The 17,177-nt window shown below is 45.0% G+C and overlaps 1 protein-coding gene across 2 annotated transcripts in view; it reads left to right on the top strand.

Moving 5' to 3' along the window:
- The window catches only part of Mak (male germ cell associated kinase), a 46,603-nt gene that overhangs the window by 22,491 nt on the left and 6,935 nt on the right, over window positions 1-17,177 (top strand). For both annotated transcript variants that reach the window (XM_057788111.1, XM_057788109.1), the window contains exons 8-12: window positions 784-951; window positions 3,169-3,480; window positions 7,255-7,424; window positions 9,885-10,033; window positions 13,536-13,667. In XM_057788111.1, coding sequence (XP_057644094.1) covers window positions 784-951; window positions 3,169-3,480; window positions 7,255-7,424; window positions 9,885-10,033; window positions 13,536-13,667 — 931 coding nt within the window. The remainder of the gene's footprint in view (window positions 1-783; window positions 952-3,168; window positions 3,481-7,254; window positions 7,425-9,884; window positions 10,034-13,535; window positions 13,668-17,177) is intronic.

Here is a 17,177-nt window from a genome sequence, read left to right as displayed (position 1 = left end):
TAATAGCTTTCTTACAAATTTTTTTTTTATTGAATAACAATAAGGATTGGAAGAAGTCAGAATCCCACCGGATTTGAAGGGAGAAAAGGTGTTTGTTTTTCCTTAAGACAGGAATGGGGAGAGTCTGTCTAGATCTTCAGTTTGGGCTGATGTTCACGACTCCAAGATTGCCCACTAAGACTGTCCTGCTCGTTCTGTGGATGCCCTTCACCCCTTCACTAAGCCCTGGGACCCGAGACCATATTTTCTCTTAGCCTCTTTGTGGTTTCCATTTCTATCGCTACTGAATTCTGAGTACCTCTCTATGGCTATTGGCTTTGGGGTAGGCCTTATCGTCTAAGATGCAGTTAATAAATATAACGTGTAATTATAGCTTAGTGAAGCCAGCATTGGCCTCTCAGTAGACAGGTAAATGCTAAGGCATGAGGTTGATGGCCATTTCCCAACTATAAGTGCTTTAATGCTCTGTTGGGTGGTGGGGTCTCCACATGTTGAGGTCTCTTTGTAAAGCTTCTGTCTTTATTTGTTCAGGCACCAAGTTGTCACTGAGACTGAAAGCCAGAAAGAGTTTGATATTTTGAAACCTGTAGATGTAGTCTTTCATTTTTACCGCTTCTCAGTTCAAAGTCATTTCCATAAGGCGTAGGGTCTGGAATTTTTTTTGTACATTTGTTTATCTTACTCAGCAGTGAAGTTTCCCCACATGAATGGTTTCTTTGTCACTCCTGTGTTTTTATATTAATTACAAAAATTCATTTTCTCTTTGTGTATATCCTTAAACAGAGTGATTGGCCAGAAGGGTACCAACTTGCATCCTCCATGAATTTCCGCTTTCCCCAGTGCATTCCTATAAATCTAAAAACTCTCATCCCCAATGCCAGCAGCGAGGCTATTCAGCTAATGACAGAAATGTTGAGCTGGGATCCAAAGAAACGACCAACCGCAAGCCAGGTGAGGCAGTTCTCCCAGGGACAGCTTTTTACAGTTGTGGGGATTTTTAAAAATTATCTATTTTATGTGTATGTGTGTGTGCCTCAGTATATGGAGTGTACTACATGTGTATAGGAGCCTACAGAGGCCAGAAGAGGGCATCGGATCCCCTGAAACTGGAGCTGTAGAGGGTTGTGAGCCACTATGTAGGGACTTGGAGCAGGCTTTTTCTTGGACACCAACCAGCGCCCAAATCATGACACGGAGACTTATTATTGGTTATGAATGCTTGGCCTTAGCTTATACTTGTCTCTCTAGCTCCTATAATTTATATTAACCTGTTTCTCTTGATCTACATTTTGCCTCGGGATTTTCTACCTTCTCCTGTGCTGTATGTTCTACTTGTCCTGCTTCTGTCTCTCTGGCTGGCTGGCAGCTGCCTGGCTCTTGCCTTCTCTCTCTCTCTCTCTCTCTCTCTCTCTCTCTCTCTCTCTCTCTCTCTCTCTCTCTCTCTCTCTCTCTCTCTCCCTAGATTCCTCCTAAATTCAGCTTTTTATTAGACCAATCAGGTGCCTTAGACAGAGAGGGTAAAAACAGTAACACATCTTTACATAATGAAGCAAATGCAGCATAAACAAAAGTAGCACATCTTTATATCATTAAAGTAATTTTCTACTCCACAGCATGGGCTGGGAACCAAAAACCAGGGCTTTCGGGAGAGCAGTAAGTGTTCTTAATTAACTACTGAGCCATCCCTCCAACCTCTTAATTTGTGAAGTTTTGCAATTTTACAAAGGCATCGGTTCTCAACCCGTGTTTTACTAAGATGAACAAGCACTGCAGCCCTAGATGCCCACTGTGTGCAGCGAAGCAGGAGTGAGGGGTGGGCGGGTTTGGAGCGCATTGCAAGTGCAGTCACTGCATGATGGTGTCACGGTCCCAACGAGCCAGAAGGGGGCCACCACTGACGGCGATCCCATGTGACCTGTGAGGTGGGCAGATGCCTGCTCAGGGAACTTCTTTGGTTGAGGAGCATGATTCTTGTTCTCGGTGTACATCAAGAAATTGGACTGGAGTAATGGGGGTTTAACCCCTGACTCCCACAAGAGGGCAGCATTGTGGCACTTTGTGCCACAAATCTCAGGGCCTTTAAAATACCATCCCTTTATTTGCCAGAGGCTTAACAACTACCCAAAACAAAATGTTGAATTTTACTATCTTCTTTAAATTTAGTATAAATTCCATGTACAAATTACCCACACACACACTTTTAAAAAGAATTAACTTATGTGTTTTCTAAAAGCTAGATATGAAAACAAAAAGAGAGGAGGCTGTAGAGATGGCTCAGTGGTTAAGACCATTGGATGCTCTTTCAGAGGACCAAGGTTCAATTCCCAGCACCCACGTGGCAGCTCACAACTGTAACTCCAATTCTAGGAGATCCAACACAGACATACATGCAAGCAAAGCATCAGTACACATAAAGTAAAAATAAATGAATCATTAAAAAACAAAAATAAAAGAGAAAGATTAACCCAGGCAAATCTGAACACAGGCAGGGAATTAATTAGAGAGCAGTGAGATCGTAAAATGACCTGTGACGCAATCACCATAGCAACAGTCCTGTCATAAGAAGAAATCACAAGAGGCTGCGTGACTCCTTAAAAACCAAGCCATTAAACCAACAGAAGGTGTGTGTGAATACCTGATACCATGATGAGAAAAAATGTGGCTACAAAAGCAGTGGAAGAGGGGCCAACAAGATGGGTCAGCAGATCCAGGTACTTACTGATGTCCTGAGGTCAACCCCTAGCACCCACATGGAGTCATTTATAACTGGGCTGAAGAAAGCTCTCAATGCATTCACCTTGCGTATAGCTTATTTTAAAAGACAGGACAAAACCCGAAGAATGTGCACCTGTGGATTTAGCTGTGTGCTTCAGTTACAGGAGGCGGACTTTCTCCCGGGAAGTTTGTCTTCTGGCCTCTGTTCTCAGCATTGCCCAGCCGTGTATTTCCCACAGAGATCCTACTTGCTTGGCTCTCCTTAATACAGAGTTCATGGTTAGCGTATAAGGCCATGGGTTCAATACCTAGAACCTTGACCAAGAAAATCATTGTTAATAATGACACTATGCCCTACCTTAAGGATGCACACAATTTAAACTTGGAAATAATCTGATTAGCTAAACATCGCTGTGATGTGATGTGTTGCATGATATTTTCTTGCTTTTCCAGGCATTGAAACACCCATATTTTCAAGTCGGTCAGGTATTGGGCCCTTCCGCACACCATCAGGATGCAAAACAGATTTTAAACAAGCAGCTGCAGCCACTGGAACCAAAGCCATCTTTCTCTGAACGGGATCCTAAGCCTTTGCCAAACATACTTGATCAGCCTGCTGGGCAGCCCCAACCAAAACAGGGCCACCAACCACTGCAGCCTGTTCAACTACCACAAAACACAGTGATCCAGCCACCTCCAAAGCAGCAGGGTCACCAGAAACCACCACAAACGATGTTTCCAAGTATCATCAAAACCATGCCAATGGTGAGTAGCCAGGAAGGATCCCTTAGCTGGCATGACCTAGTGCAGTTTGGGTAGGAAGTGGCCAGAAACCACACATTAAATTATTGATGCAATTCTAACTATGGAGAATGTATGGAGTTTGTCCCAAGTCCCTGATTTCCTTGATTGAGATTCAGCAAGAGATAGGTAATATTTTAAGATGATGAGGAGAAATGTCCATAATAAAGGAATAACATTGTTTGCTGCAAGCTTCTTTTAAGAATTCATAGAAGGAGCCGGGCGGTGGTGGCGCACGCCTTTAATCCCAGCACTCGGGAGGCAGAGGCAGGTGGATCTCTGTGAGTTCAAGGCCAGCCTGGTCTACAAGAGCTAGTTCCAGGACAGGAACCAAAAGCTACGGAGAAACCCTGTCTCAAAAATCAAAAAAAAAAAAAAAAAGAATTCATAGAAGGAATTGGACACCCTAGAGCACTGATCCTAAATATTAAACATTTTCCAAAGAATTTCATACTGTTTTTCACTGATAATGAATACAAGCAGACTAGAAGGTTTTAAAGAACATTTTTATTTACTTTTAATCTTTGAAATTATGCTATGATTACATTATTTTGTCCTTCACTTCCCTCCCTCCAAACCCCCACATGTACCCTTCTTATTCTATTTTAAAATCATAGCCTCTTTTTCATTACTGGTGTGTGTATATGTGTGTGTGCATATTCTGAAATATATAAATACAACCTATGCAGTCTGTACCTGTACGTTTATGTTTTCAGGGCTGACTATTAGTATTGGACTGCTTCCCACACAGATCTTTTCAAATATTGTATCTAATTCCTGGTCCATCCCCAGCTCTCACCATTTTAATATGAGCCCTCCCATCTCACACTAATACCAAACCCGTCCTATGGAGGCACTAATTTATGTTTCTAGTATTGTTGTAGAGCATTTTCCCTTCTACTGGAGTGCAAGCTCTGTGACATCAGAAATAGGTCCAATTTGCTTATCAGAGTCTAGAAAGTGCCTACTATGGGAAAAAATTTAATATTTACTGAATAAATGAAGAGCCTTCAGGGTCCAGAAGAGTCTCCATCCAGCTCTGAATATTAGAGACTGTGGTTCTCTGTGGCTAGAATAGAAGAGAGAATGTGGTTCTCCATGGCCCGTAATAGAAGGGAGAATGTGGTTCCCCGTGGACTTTAATAGAAGGGAGAATGTGGTTCTCTGTGCCATATAATAGAAGATATCATTCTTCCGGAAAGGCAGCCCTGCAGAAATTTGAAAACAGCCCTGTATCATCTGCCCTCTGGGTGAAACATCCCCAAGTCCCTCTGACTCTTGTTCTGACAGGCTTCCAACCCCTTTCCTCATTCTGCTGGCCACTGAGAATGGAGCTTCCTGAACTAGAGGCAGACAGACATACCAGGGAGGGTAAAGCAGGAAAAATGGCTTCCCACCTCCCCAAAACTGAAGGGTCTCTCCGGTCCCTGAGGGTTGCATTTCCTCTTCCCCCTTCAGAACGTCACCGGATGCTGGTGCACACTGAGAGGAAAGAACAGTTTGTATTTATCGAGCAGTGTCTAAGAACTGTACACTGTGTTCAGCCCCTGGGCATATCCACCAAGTTATAACGCCTACAACTAACCCTTCATCTTTATGTAGCTAACGTATCCAGAACTGCGATGGAATGTTCCTGCCATGTTACTAGATGTTTCGGCAGCTCACATGTTCTGCACTTTGGTCTTGCATAGTCCATCTCTAGGGTTGAAAGAGTTTAAAAGCCCAGTTACCCCCAAACCGTCTTATTCTGACATCCTTATTTTGGCTCCAGGGTTTAACAGTCCTGACGTCTGTGGATTTATTTAGTTGTCTGTATCTTGTCCTGTATCCACATGATGAACAGAAAAGCAGGATGCTCTCGGACAGCAGCGAGAGAACCTTCTAGGCTGCCATCAATCTGCTGATCACTCGTTAAATTATTAAACTACATACTGATCCACATTCACTGGCCTCTAATTGCTTCATCGTTGGGGGCAGCGTGACATCTCGTGACACGAGTTTGACTGCTGCTCACGTGTACTTCCTGCCACATCCGATGGAGTTACAGCTCTCTGAAAAAATGGTGGCTTATATGACCCACCAGCTTCCTAGAATTTTTACCCTCATCCTATGACAAAGTATTGATAAGGATTGCAAACTTTCACTTTCCTTTTAAAAGCCTTACTTATATCTGCCCCCTTCTAGTCTTCCCAAACGTGCAGGGTCACTCTGTACTTACTGACGTGGCTCGGCAGGGGTCAGCATTCAGCTTCACACTAACAGGCAGTCCAGCTGAGGAAGGTCCAGACCCAGCTGTGTGGACTCCGTGGATCTTTTCACTCTGATTGGTTTGGAAAGTGTTCCTCCTGGCTGAGTAAATGACGGTGCAGAAGTTGGCAGGGACCAGTTCCTGCCATTGCCCATCCAGATGTCACCAGCTCTGTGCACTTGCGGGCCATTCTTCCAGCATCCTCATGCCGTGGCTCAGCCAGCCTTCCACACTCCACTCCTTATTTTGAGCTGCTTTTGTGGTTTTCAGTTCACAGGTCACATGCCACTCTATCAGTCTCTAGGAGACCAGCTTACTGTCTGTCCTAAGCTGCAACTTCTTCCTTGCTCTTTATCCCCATTAATAGAACGCTACTCAAAGATAATTAGACTTAATTTTTAAGATTTTAATACACGTATTTATTTATTTATTGTGGAGGGGTGCTCGTGGAGTTTCCAGGACAACCCACAGGCATCTGTTCTCTTTCCTTCCTGCAATCCCCAGAATGAAACTCAGGTTGTCAGGCTTTTCAGCAAATGACTTACATCCCAGCCCACCCCAGCCATCTCAGAGGCCCTAGCTTTAAAAGTCCTTGCTGAAGGACACAGGGACATGACAGCCTCAGTGTGCTCCATAAGGCAATTTCCACTTAATGAGAAGGGCAGGAAGGCTCACAACTACGTCCCGGTTTTCCAGATTCTGTCTATGAAGGGTCACCCCAGAACCTCAGACCTCTAGTACCGGGTGGTGACTAGTTTTAATTGTCAGCATTATACAATCAGCTGGGCCGAGAGTCTCAATTGAGGGACTGCCTAGATCAGGTTGGCCTGCACGTATGTCTGTGGTGAATGATTGCCATTATATTCACTGATGCAGGAAGAGCCAGCCTGAGACTAGGTGGCACTGTTCCTTGGTTTGGGGTCCTGTACTGTATTGAAAAAGAAGAAGCAAGCTGAGCAGCCTGTAGATGTGCACGGTTTATTCTCTTTCTGCTCCTGAATGGATGTAGTTAGCTGCTTCAAGTGCCTGCTGCTCTTCTCTATTTGTGTGTGTATGTGGAAGGGGGGTGTTACCAGGTAGCTGGGTTGGATCTGGGCCCTTGTGTGTGCTACAGATGTGCTCTACCGCTAATCTGTATCCCAGCCTCTTGGCAGTACCTTGTCTACGTTTACGTATGCCTAGATACACAAGTAGTAACCATCCCCCACAGTTCCCAACAGTACTCAGAATAATACATTTGGAACACATTTGTTGCCTGTGAATTAAGAGCTGCATGGTGGAGCAGAGCACCTAGGTTTTTGTAAGTACATTCCATGATGTCCGGACAATGACAGTTACCTGTGGATGCATTTCTCAGGACATGTCCTGTCCTTAAGGGACATGTAATTGTAAAGGGAAGAGTGACTGAGAATTGAGACACTTGATGTCCAATTGCTTGTGCAAATCTTAGATAATTTAGGACTTTGGTGGCTCGTCCTTTTTCACCACAGAAGTCAGTCAGCACACTGGGCCATAAAGGAGCTCGGAGACGCTGGGGCCAGACGGTCTTCAAGTCTGGAGACAGCTGTGACGACTTTGAGGACTGCGACTTCGGAGCCTCCCATTCCAAAAAGCTGAGCATGAGCGCCTTCAAGGAAAAGAAGAAAGAGTCTTCATTTAGGTAAAATTGCACATTCCCCAGAGAAATGTATTTTTATTGCGCATCAACTTTATTTCACCCATTAATGCAATGACAAAGATGAATACTTTCTTCTACAAACCCCAGAAACCTTTATTCATACCTCCAGAAAGGTGAGAATCTTGGCTTTCACAGTAATGAATTAGCGGTGTGTGTACATGTGTGTGTAGGGCAAAGTTGTTTTGGGGCCTTTATATTTTTTGTGGTTTTTCTCTTTTTTTTTCCTCTCTCTCTTCCTTCCTTCCTTCCTTCCTTCCTTCCTTCCTTCCTTCCTTCCTTCCTCCCTCCCTCCCTCCCTCCCTCCCTCCCCCTCCCTCCCTCCCTCCCTCCCTCCCTCCCTCCCTCCCTCCCTCCCTTCCTTCCTTCCTTATTTATTTGAGACAATGTCTAGCTATTTTGCCCAGGCAGGTCTCAGACTTACAGACTGGAGTACTCCTCCCACCCTATCTCCGGAGTAGCTCAGACCACAGACCACAGGTACAAACCAGCCACATCCAGCTCACTCTAGTGACCTGTGACTGCCTTTATCCCCACCTAAAGTTCACATTTCTGTGTACAGAATGCAGAGAAGCACATACATAGTTAATGGTTTCCTCTGATGATGTTTAGGGTTAATTATTAGATTGCTTCCTGTTCAAACATTTGAAACTCATTTTCTGACCCTTTCCTGCAAGTTCAGTGTCCAGTGGGTCCTTGTCTTCAGGGCTTAGGTCGTCATCCAGGCATTATTCGGCTCTGATCAGGGTGGGCTCAATTGTGGTGAACATCTTGGAAACATACTTTCATTTTCTTTTCTGCCTGGAACAGAAGCAGTAAAAGGGACAACCATGTCACAAGTGAAGAATGTTGGTATTGCATAGTGCAGACACAAGAGGTCATTCCTCTGAAGACACACAGAGGCTGTCAAGGGCACACACTGGTGGTCACCCCTCTGAAGACACATAGAGACTGTCAAGGGCACACACAGGTGCTCATCCCTCTGAAGACACATAGAGACTGTCAAGGGCACACACGAGTGGTCACCCCTCTGAAGACACACAGAGACTGTCAAGGGCACACACGAGTGGTCATCCCTCTGAAGACACACAGAAGCTGTCAAGGGTACACACAGGTGGTCATCCCTCTGAAGACACATAGAGACTGTCAAGGGTGCACATGCATAGATTCCTCTGGCTCCCAATCTAGACTCACACGTTTTCTTCCCTACAGCACTTGAACTTGGGAAGAACTCCATTCAGTCCCATTAAGCCAAGTTACACAACTCTGTCACCATAGGTTTTATGTGGTCCTCGGATGGAATTCTGAGGTGCTAGAAAAGGCAGAAGTGAGAAGCCCAGCATAGGCCACTCCAGAGGCTCGGCTGGAACTCCGTATACATCCTTCTTCTAAGGGGAAAACCTATAGGAGGACATTTTGCTGACACCTATAGTCCCAGCTACGCTGGAACCTGAGGAAGAAAGATACAAAAGTTCAAGACCAGCCTGGATTACATAACTATATAATCTATATAACTATAGATTGGTCTCAAAAAAGAAACAAAACAACAACAAAGAACCATCCCATAAAAGAGGCTAAAACAATAACAACAATGAAACGAAACAAAAACAGGCATGATGACACATACCTCTAATTCCAACACTTGGAAAGTGGGACAAGGGTATCAGGGATCAGAACTTCAAGGTCAAAAAGCCACATCTTAAAATAACAACACCACACACATACACACACACACACACACACAGAGAGAGAGAGAGAGAGAGAGAGAGAGAGAGAGAGACTCCATATAGTACACACTGTAGTTCCAACTACTCCAGAGGGTAAGGATCACAAGTTCAGGGCCAACCTGGGCAACTTAGAGGCATCCTGTCTCTAAGTGAGAAAGGGACTGGGGTGTAACTCAGTGTAGAGTGTTTGCCTTCTATGTACAAGAGCTTGAGTTCAATCCCCTGGGAGAGGTGGGGGGAGGACAAAGCATGAGTAGACCTTCCATAAAGAGTAAAACTATAGTAGAATAAGGGGGAAAGAAGCCAGGAATGGTGGCCCACCTCCAATAAGACAATGCCGCCTGTGTCTAGAGCTCCCCCAGAATAGGTGTCCTGTGTCCTGCCCTAAACAACCTTCCTAGAGAGAAACAACTTTAGTAGGAGGCAGAGATAGCCGTGGCTGCCATGTGGTCTTCCAACCTTATTAATCCACGACTGCAGCAATTCCAGAAGAGGCAAACTGGATTACAGACCCACAAACCGCTATAGAGGCTCTGCCACATCTCGTCCAATGTCAGCTATGACCCTGTGCTGGCAGAGATGTGAAGGGAGTTATCACTTAGCAGTCCTGACAGCAAAAGGCCTCGTGGTTTGGCATCATCTCACTCGAGTCACTGAAGGAGGTGGGGAGGTCTGCTGGTTTTCACGCTGTGACTGCTGTGTTGTGTTGACTTTCAAGGCTCCCAGAGTCGGGACCCCCAGGCTCCACCCACTCCAAGGGGGAAAACAGGAGTTTACACGCGGCTGTTTCCCTGAAGTCCGATACAAACTTGTCAACCGCTTCAACTGCTAAGCAGTACTATTTGAAACAATCAAGATACCTCCCAGGTAAGTGGAGAAAATTGACCACTTAATATTCACCACTCAATTCCAGCACTCAGAAGGCGGGAGCAGGAGTATTAGGGATCCCAGGCCAGCCTGAGCTGTCTGATACCCTGGTCCAAAACAACACAAAGGGTTAATGTTCATCAGAGTCTTGATAGGGTAAAGGGCCACGGTATCTCCGAAAAGAGGGGCCAGGGAAGGAGAAAGTAGTGTCCCAGGACTCTGACAGCTGTGCCTATTGCCATGAGCTTCCTGTCTCTGTGACCAATGGAAGTCTGTTCAAGTAATACAAAGCTGGAGCCGGGCGGTGGTGGTGCACGCCTTTAATCCCAGCACTTGGGAGGCAGAGGCAGGCGGATCTCTGTGAGTTCGAGACCAGCTTGGTCTACAAGAGCTAGTTCCAGGACAGGCTCCAAAACCACAGAGAAACCCTGTCTCGAAAAACCAAAAAAAAAAAAAAAGAAAGAAAAGAAATACAGAGCTGGGAGCTGGGCAGTGGTGGCATATTCACCTACTATGCCCAGGCCCAGCTTCTATACCCAGCCCCCAGCACCATCAAGAAAAAAGAGAGAAAGAGAGAAAAAACACAGAACACCAAATGATACGCCTACTTCCCCAAAGCCTCTCCAACCAAAGCTGTCATTTATTTGGTACGTGCTCAATTTTATTAAAGCAATTGGGCACCCTCATCCCAAGTTTTTACGAAACATAAATTTTAAAAAGTATTGTTTCCCAAACGATGTGTTGTGTGTGCTTACAAGCTTCTCCCAGCCGCTAGGAAGAACAGGCTAGAGGCCCAAACAGATGGAGAGACTGTCAGAATGCTATTGCCTGTGTCCACAGCAGAGGCAGCAGAGGGAGAAGCGGGTATGATGTGGATGTGAGGGTGAGCCATGGGTCTTGCTGGTAGCTGAGCCATGGGTCTTGCTGGTAGGTGGGCCTGGGTGAAGATCCTGAACACGACGAAAGAGTAGGTTTGCGTGTAGGAGGATGTGATCCCTTGCAAATGTAGAAACTGATGATGGGGAGAGGAGGAGGGGATGGATGGGGGCTGAAGTCCTTCAGAAAGTGAGAGGAGCCGGGACGAAGTGCAAGTGCTGAGGTTTGCCTTAGAGAGCGGCACAGCACTGGAACCCTCAGTGCTAGCAGCTTTGTAAAGCTTGGTGCTGGAACCACGAGTATCCCAGGCTGACAGCAAAAGCACGGAGGCAGCGGGCGTTCCAGAACAGACTCACGGGGAATACTCCCCATTGGAAAAAGTATAAAGTGGGGTGGTGGTGTCACATGCCTTTAGCCCCAGCATTTGGAGGCAGAGACAGGTGGGTGCCTGGTCTACAGGGTGAGTTCCAGGACAGCCAGGGGTACACAGGAAAACCCTGTCTCGAAAAACCAAAATGAAAAATAAACAGAAAAGAAATACACACACACACACACACACACACACACACACATTTGGCATTTCAATGACTGAAGTTTAGCGCCCTCTGGTGATCTCTCACTCTGTAAGCCTTAGTCCTCCCTTACTGAAAGGCAAAAGTATGTAGCGCTTTGTCTCTCAGTGGTGCCCTCTGATCTCACCCTGAAACTAAGACTCCGTGCAGGAGCCAGTGTCTCCACGGCTGGACATCAGAAAGACTCATTCCATGGTACTTTTGAAATCCTGTTCCGTGGAACCTTCTTTCTCCCACTGTTCACTCGTCATCCTCCCGTGGAGCCTGTTAATTCTGTGCCCTTCGACTTTCCTGTGTTGCCCCCTTGATCCCTTTTAACACAGGCCACAGAACCTGCTCCCTCTCCATCACTCTGTCCTTGCTGCCTCTGGACTGCGCATCTCTTAGCTCTCTCCCTGGTTAGATCCTTGGCTGACCCAGATGACTCACCCAGGAGCATGCCACCAAACCTGGTTGTGATCGTGGTTTAGCTTAAAATTGCTTTCCGCACTATTAGTGTGATTTTTTTTTTTTTAGAGTGTGCACATGTGTGGGTTCCCTCTTTCCACCTAGATCAGCTTCAGCTCTCCCAGCTTACTTGGCAAGCCCCTTTACCCACTGGGCCATCTTGCTGGCCCAAAATTGCTTTTTTAAAAGGAAGAGTCGATTACTTCTGTTATCAACCTTCTTGGGACCATTTTTCTAAGAAATTTGGCTTTACTATCCAATGAATTATAAGAGTCACCTTGATGTGGGTGTCCCCTTTGTGTGCTGTGATTACCATTAATAAATAAACTGCTTTGGACCTATAGCAAGGCAGAACTTAGGTAGGCAGGGAAAGCTGAACTGAATGCTGGGAGAAAAAAGGCCAAAACTGGTAAGCCACTGCTGTGTGGTGATACACAGATTAATGGAGATGGGTTAAATTAAGATGTAAGAGTTTGCCAAAAAGAAGCTAGAGCTAATGGTCCAAGCAGTGATTTAATTAATACAGTTCCTGTGTGATCATTTTGGGTCTAAGCTATCCGGGTGGCCAAACAAGAGGCCCTCCATATTAGACTGTAAGAGCCAAAAGAGCAGAATCTGGTCTGTCATGCCCAACACTTTCACCTTGTCCACTTCTTGGTACATGGTATGGCTACATTTGCTAACTGACTTCTATTTATTTGTTTGTTTATTGTGTATACCATGTCCTGCCTGCACATATTCATGCCTGCAGGCCAGAAGAGGGCACCAGATCTTATTACAGATGGTTGAGTCACCATGTGCTTGCTGGATATTGAACTCAGGACCTCTAGAAGAGAGGCTGGTGCTCTTAACCCCTGAGCCATCTCTCCATCCCTACTAACCGACTTCTTAAGAAATCACTATGTAATGATATATTGTATCATTAGCATAAAACTGTATTTCTGCCTGTTTGTAGTTGGTCCATAGATATCCAGTCAAGGCTCATCTACTCATAAAATTACAATTCTAGCTGGTATCTGTTTCCAACAAAATTAGAATATTTATCCTAAGAACTGAATTAAAATGACTATCTTCACTAGTAGATGTATTTAGTCACTTTAAGAAAAATACCTGCCCAGGGCTACTGAAGTCAAGGCGGAGAACCTAAAACCACACTTTCTTCATCCATCATAATCTAATTACACTCTACATATTTGCCTTTCTACCCACATATACGTGTAGTCCTCACCCCTCACCAAGGAAACCTCTTTGCTACAGACAGAGACCACTCCAGAAAATCACAACCAACCAAAACACTGGGAGCTCAGTCTCAGTGCATCCACCTGCAACACAACCCCCACGTGGAAAGCACAGTGTCGTGTGCTCATTGCTATTTATACTACAGGTGGTGAAGCGTGTGCTGTCAGTATTCCAGGCTTGTGTGAGGGCTCAGGATCATGATAGGGTTCACTGAAAGGAGCAAACCTTGGCTGTGCTTCAGCTAACCTACGTTTATATGTAGACTTTGGTCCCCAGGATGTCTAGGTCGTGTCTCAGCGTTCATCTTCCTTTGGGTTCGCAGTCACACTCTAACTTTGAACATGACTGCTTCGTTATTTTTTCTTTAGGTGTGAATCCCAAGAACGTGTCTTTGGTAGCCGGGGGCAAGGATATTAACGCACAGGCTTGGAATTGTCAACTATTTCCTAAGTCGTTGGGATCCATGGGGACGGAACTTGCCTTCAAGAGGAATAATACAGGTAAGAGATGCATGCCACCTGTCAGTGTCTGATGTCTGTTTGTAAACAGACCACAGGTGTTGCTGTCCAGTGACCAGCTGTGTGACCCTAGGGGAGCAGGAGGTACACAAAATCACCCAAATCATTCTTGAGCACAGGTCATCTTTGGTTCGTCAGCCCCTCCCTCCCTCATCCAGGGTCCTTCCAGGATGCTTTCCTAGGTGGCCATGCCTTCTTAACAGATATCCTTTAGTTCTCCCTCCTCACAAATGGAAAAGACTTCTCACTGACCAAGTCGAATTAACATTGTCCAAGGTGCCCGTCAAAGGGACAGTTGGACATGTTGAAAGACAAGGAAACCCTCAGGAATGGGGAGCTAATCCTCATGGAAGTTGTGTGGCTGCTGGGAAGATCCAGAGTTCGAGGCCATCCAGGGCTACACAGAGTACGTCACCTCCCCTTCAAAGTTAAGGGGGTTCCAGTCTTTAGCCCTTAGAAAATTAAAAGAGGGCCTCACTGAACTGCCTGCTGACAATTAATTAAAAACCATTGTCACAGATCACTATGCCATTATGGTCCATAAAGCTGGAGTGCATAGAATAGTAAGAAAACCTCAGCCAAGCCGGGCAGTGGTGGCGCACGCCTTTAATCCCAGCACTCGGGAGGCAGAGGCAGGCGGATCTCTGTGAGTTCGAGACCAGCCTGGTCTACAAGAGCTAGTTCCAGGACAGGCTCCAAAACCACAGAGAAACCCTGTCTCGAAAAACCAAAAAAAAAAAAAAAAAAAAAACCTCAGCCAAGTGTTAGCATCAACAAGGTCTCCCCAAGCTTCTCTCTGCAAAAGTGAAAGACAAGAGAACAGAGCTATGGCTGAGGCCTCGCCTGCCCCTCTAACAAATACTCACTTGCTGGAACACAAACAACTTGAGAGAATACACATCATTAAACTGTGTTCCTAGCAATAGTTACCTTCCATGCTTAGGCATCAAAATTTATAATGTTATAATGTTATCTTTTTATTAGTTATATGCAATGAATCATTATAATTTAACAATATACTAGTATTTACTATGGTTACAGAAAGCTACATTTTTTCTAACATATACAATTTTTGAATGACAAGTTTATACCTTTAAGTCTATTTGAATAGAATCTGGAAGCTAAAGTATGATTTAGGAGTAAGGAATGGAGATGAGACTTTAGCCCATGAAAGGGTGTCTGCTCATGTGCTTGTCCATCAGAGCCAGCAGACTTTTATTCAGGTGACATTTAGATTCCATTTAAAAGAGAGATAAAATTGGTTTTATTTATTTATTTTTTGATTTTTTTGATTTTTTTCGAGACAGGGTTTCTCCATAGCTTTTGGTTCCTGTCCTGGAACTAGCTCTTGTAGACCAGGCTGGCTAAAATTGGTTTTATAAGGTCCATGATGGTGGTGAAAATTTTAGTTATCAACTGAAAAGTGGGAAGTTTTAAGTTCTTTAAAATGTGAATAGTGCTGGTGTCCTAGTTAGGGTTTCTACTGCTGTGAAGAGACAACATGACCACGGCAACTCTTATAAAGGAAAAACATTTCTTTCTTTTTTTTTTTTTTTAAAGATTTATTTATTTATTATGTACAGTGTTCTGCCTGCATGCGTACCTGCACCCCAGAAGAGGGCACCAGGTCTCATTATAGATGGCTGTGAGCCACCATGTGGTTGCTGGAAATTGAATTCAGGACCCATGGAAGAACAGTCAGTGCTTTTAACCACTGAGCCATCTCTCCAGCCCCAAGCAAAAACATTTCTTCTTCTTCAGAAGTTCAGTGCATTTATCATCATGGCAGGGAGGATGGCAGTGTGCAGGCAGACACGGTGCTGGCGACATCTTGATATGCAGGCATCAGGAAGTAGACTGTGACATTGGGAGTAGCTTGAGCATCAGAGACCTCAAAGCCCACCCCCCACAGTGACACACTTCCTCCGAGGCTATACATCCTCCAACAAAACCACACCTCCTAATAGTGTCACTCCTTATGAGGCTGTGGGGGCCAGTTACATTCAAACTGCCACAGCTCGTCAGGAGAGTTTGATGGTGGTGATCACAGTACCTGAACAGTCTAGTAAGCACCCTGACGTCACATCAGCACCCTGGACGTGCTCGCATGAAACCCAGCCCTCACTTCAAATGCAACAAGAGGTAGTTTATTCTTGACCTCATATGAGTAACCATGGCTGGGAAGCAAATTCAGGTTGCCTGGGTAACACGTTCCAATCTAAGAGTGGTTACATGAGACTTTATCAATTACAGAAGAAATTCACAATTCAAGGCATTTGCCCAATACATTGGTGGGATGACAAGTGTGTGTGTGTGTATTTTTGTGCATGTGGTAGCAGTTGAGGAGGATGGAACTCTGCAATAGGTTTCACGTGCTGTTGGTGACATCTTAGCTTTTGGGTTGCTAGATACTCATGATCTGGTAAGAATATGCTTTATGGGTTTCGTTACGTTTAAAGGATGTTAGGTCAGACACTGAGAGTGTGCAATAACTGGCTTTTAAATGAACTAAAAAGAGACAAAGACCCTTGGCTCTGGATTGTAAAATTCTAACTCTCCACAATCTAGAAGTTCTAGTCAGTCATTCACGGTGTAGAATCCTCGGCGTAAGTGTGGTTTGGGTTTTGTGTTTGGAGGCAGTTGTAGTTTACAGACTTCTGTCAAGTTATACTGCCAGTTCTGCTTGCCCATTTAACAAGGCTGGAGCACCAGACTACACCTCTGTAATCCATTTATTTCATCTCAGCGATTTCAAAGTCGTATTTCCAGAGGCTGTGAGTCATACAGATCCGTTCAGATGACGGTGCCAAAGTTCCGAGCGTTGTAATTCAGTCAGCACTGCAGGGAAGCTGTGACGGCGCACGGGGACATTTCTCATTGTAGAGCTCTTTCTGGGTCTCTCCACTAACCATCTAACAATTTTCCCTCTGCTCTCCTTTAACACTCCCCTTGCGGCTCTCTCTCTCACCCACCTTCTTTTAGAAGAAAGCATTATTAAACCGATTGAACACCTGTCATGCTCTGAAAAGTCCACTGAGAAGCTAGAGGACCGGCAAGGTAATTTCTGGGCACTGTAAAGGAACAGATGGCTTTGACTCACTGTCTCTCTTCTCAGCCGCAGGCCCAAGCCTCTCACAGAAGGCCAAGGTGACCTGCTTCAGGGTCAGGTCAGGGCCGAGGGGAAGAGCAGCTTTCTCGAGCCATCCAGAGCGCCTTCTTTCCTTTCAGATTCTCTGTGCTCGCCTTCCTAATTATGCCATAAATTAGTTATGGCCATGTCTAGGAATCAAAAAAATCACTCTGTTGAAAGTAAAGAATAGTTTCTTGTTTTGTGATCAATATTTCTAGGATTTAGAAAAAAAATCCTGGTGTTCCTTTCTTACACATGCACAACCATTGTAAAGAAAACCAGCATTAATGGCAATGGTGGATTTCGGGGGGCGGGGTATTGATTGATATTAGCTGTTTCTACAGCAAATACTAGAGACTAGC

Source organism: Chionomys nivalis, chromosome 13 (assembly GCF_950005125.1).
Source record: "Chionomys nivalis chromosome 13, mChiNiv1.1, whole genome shotgun sequence".
NCBI lineage: Eukaryota > Metazoa > Chordata > Mammalia > Rodentia > Cricetidae > Chionomys > Chionomys nivalis.
This window is presented reverse-complemented; position numbering and strand designations above follow the sequence as displayed.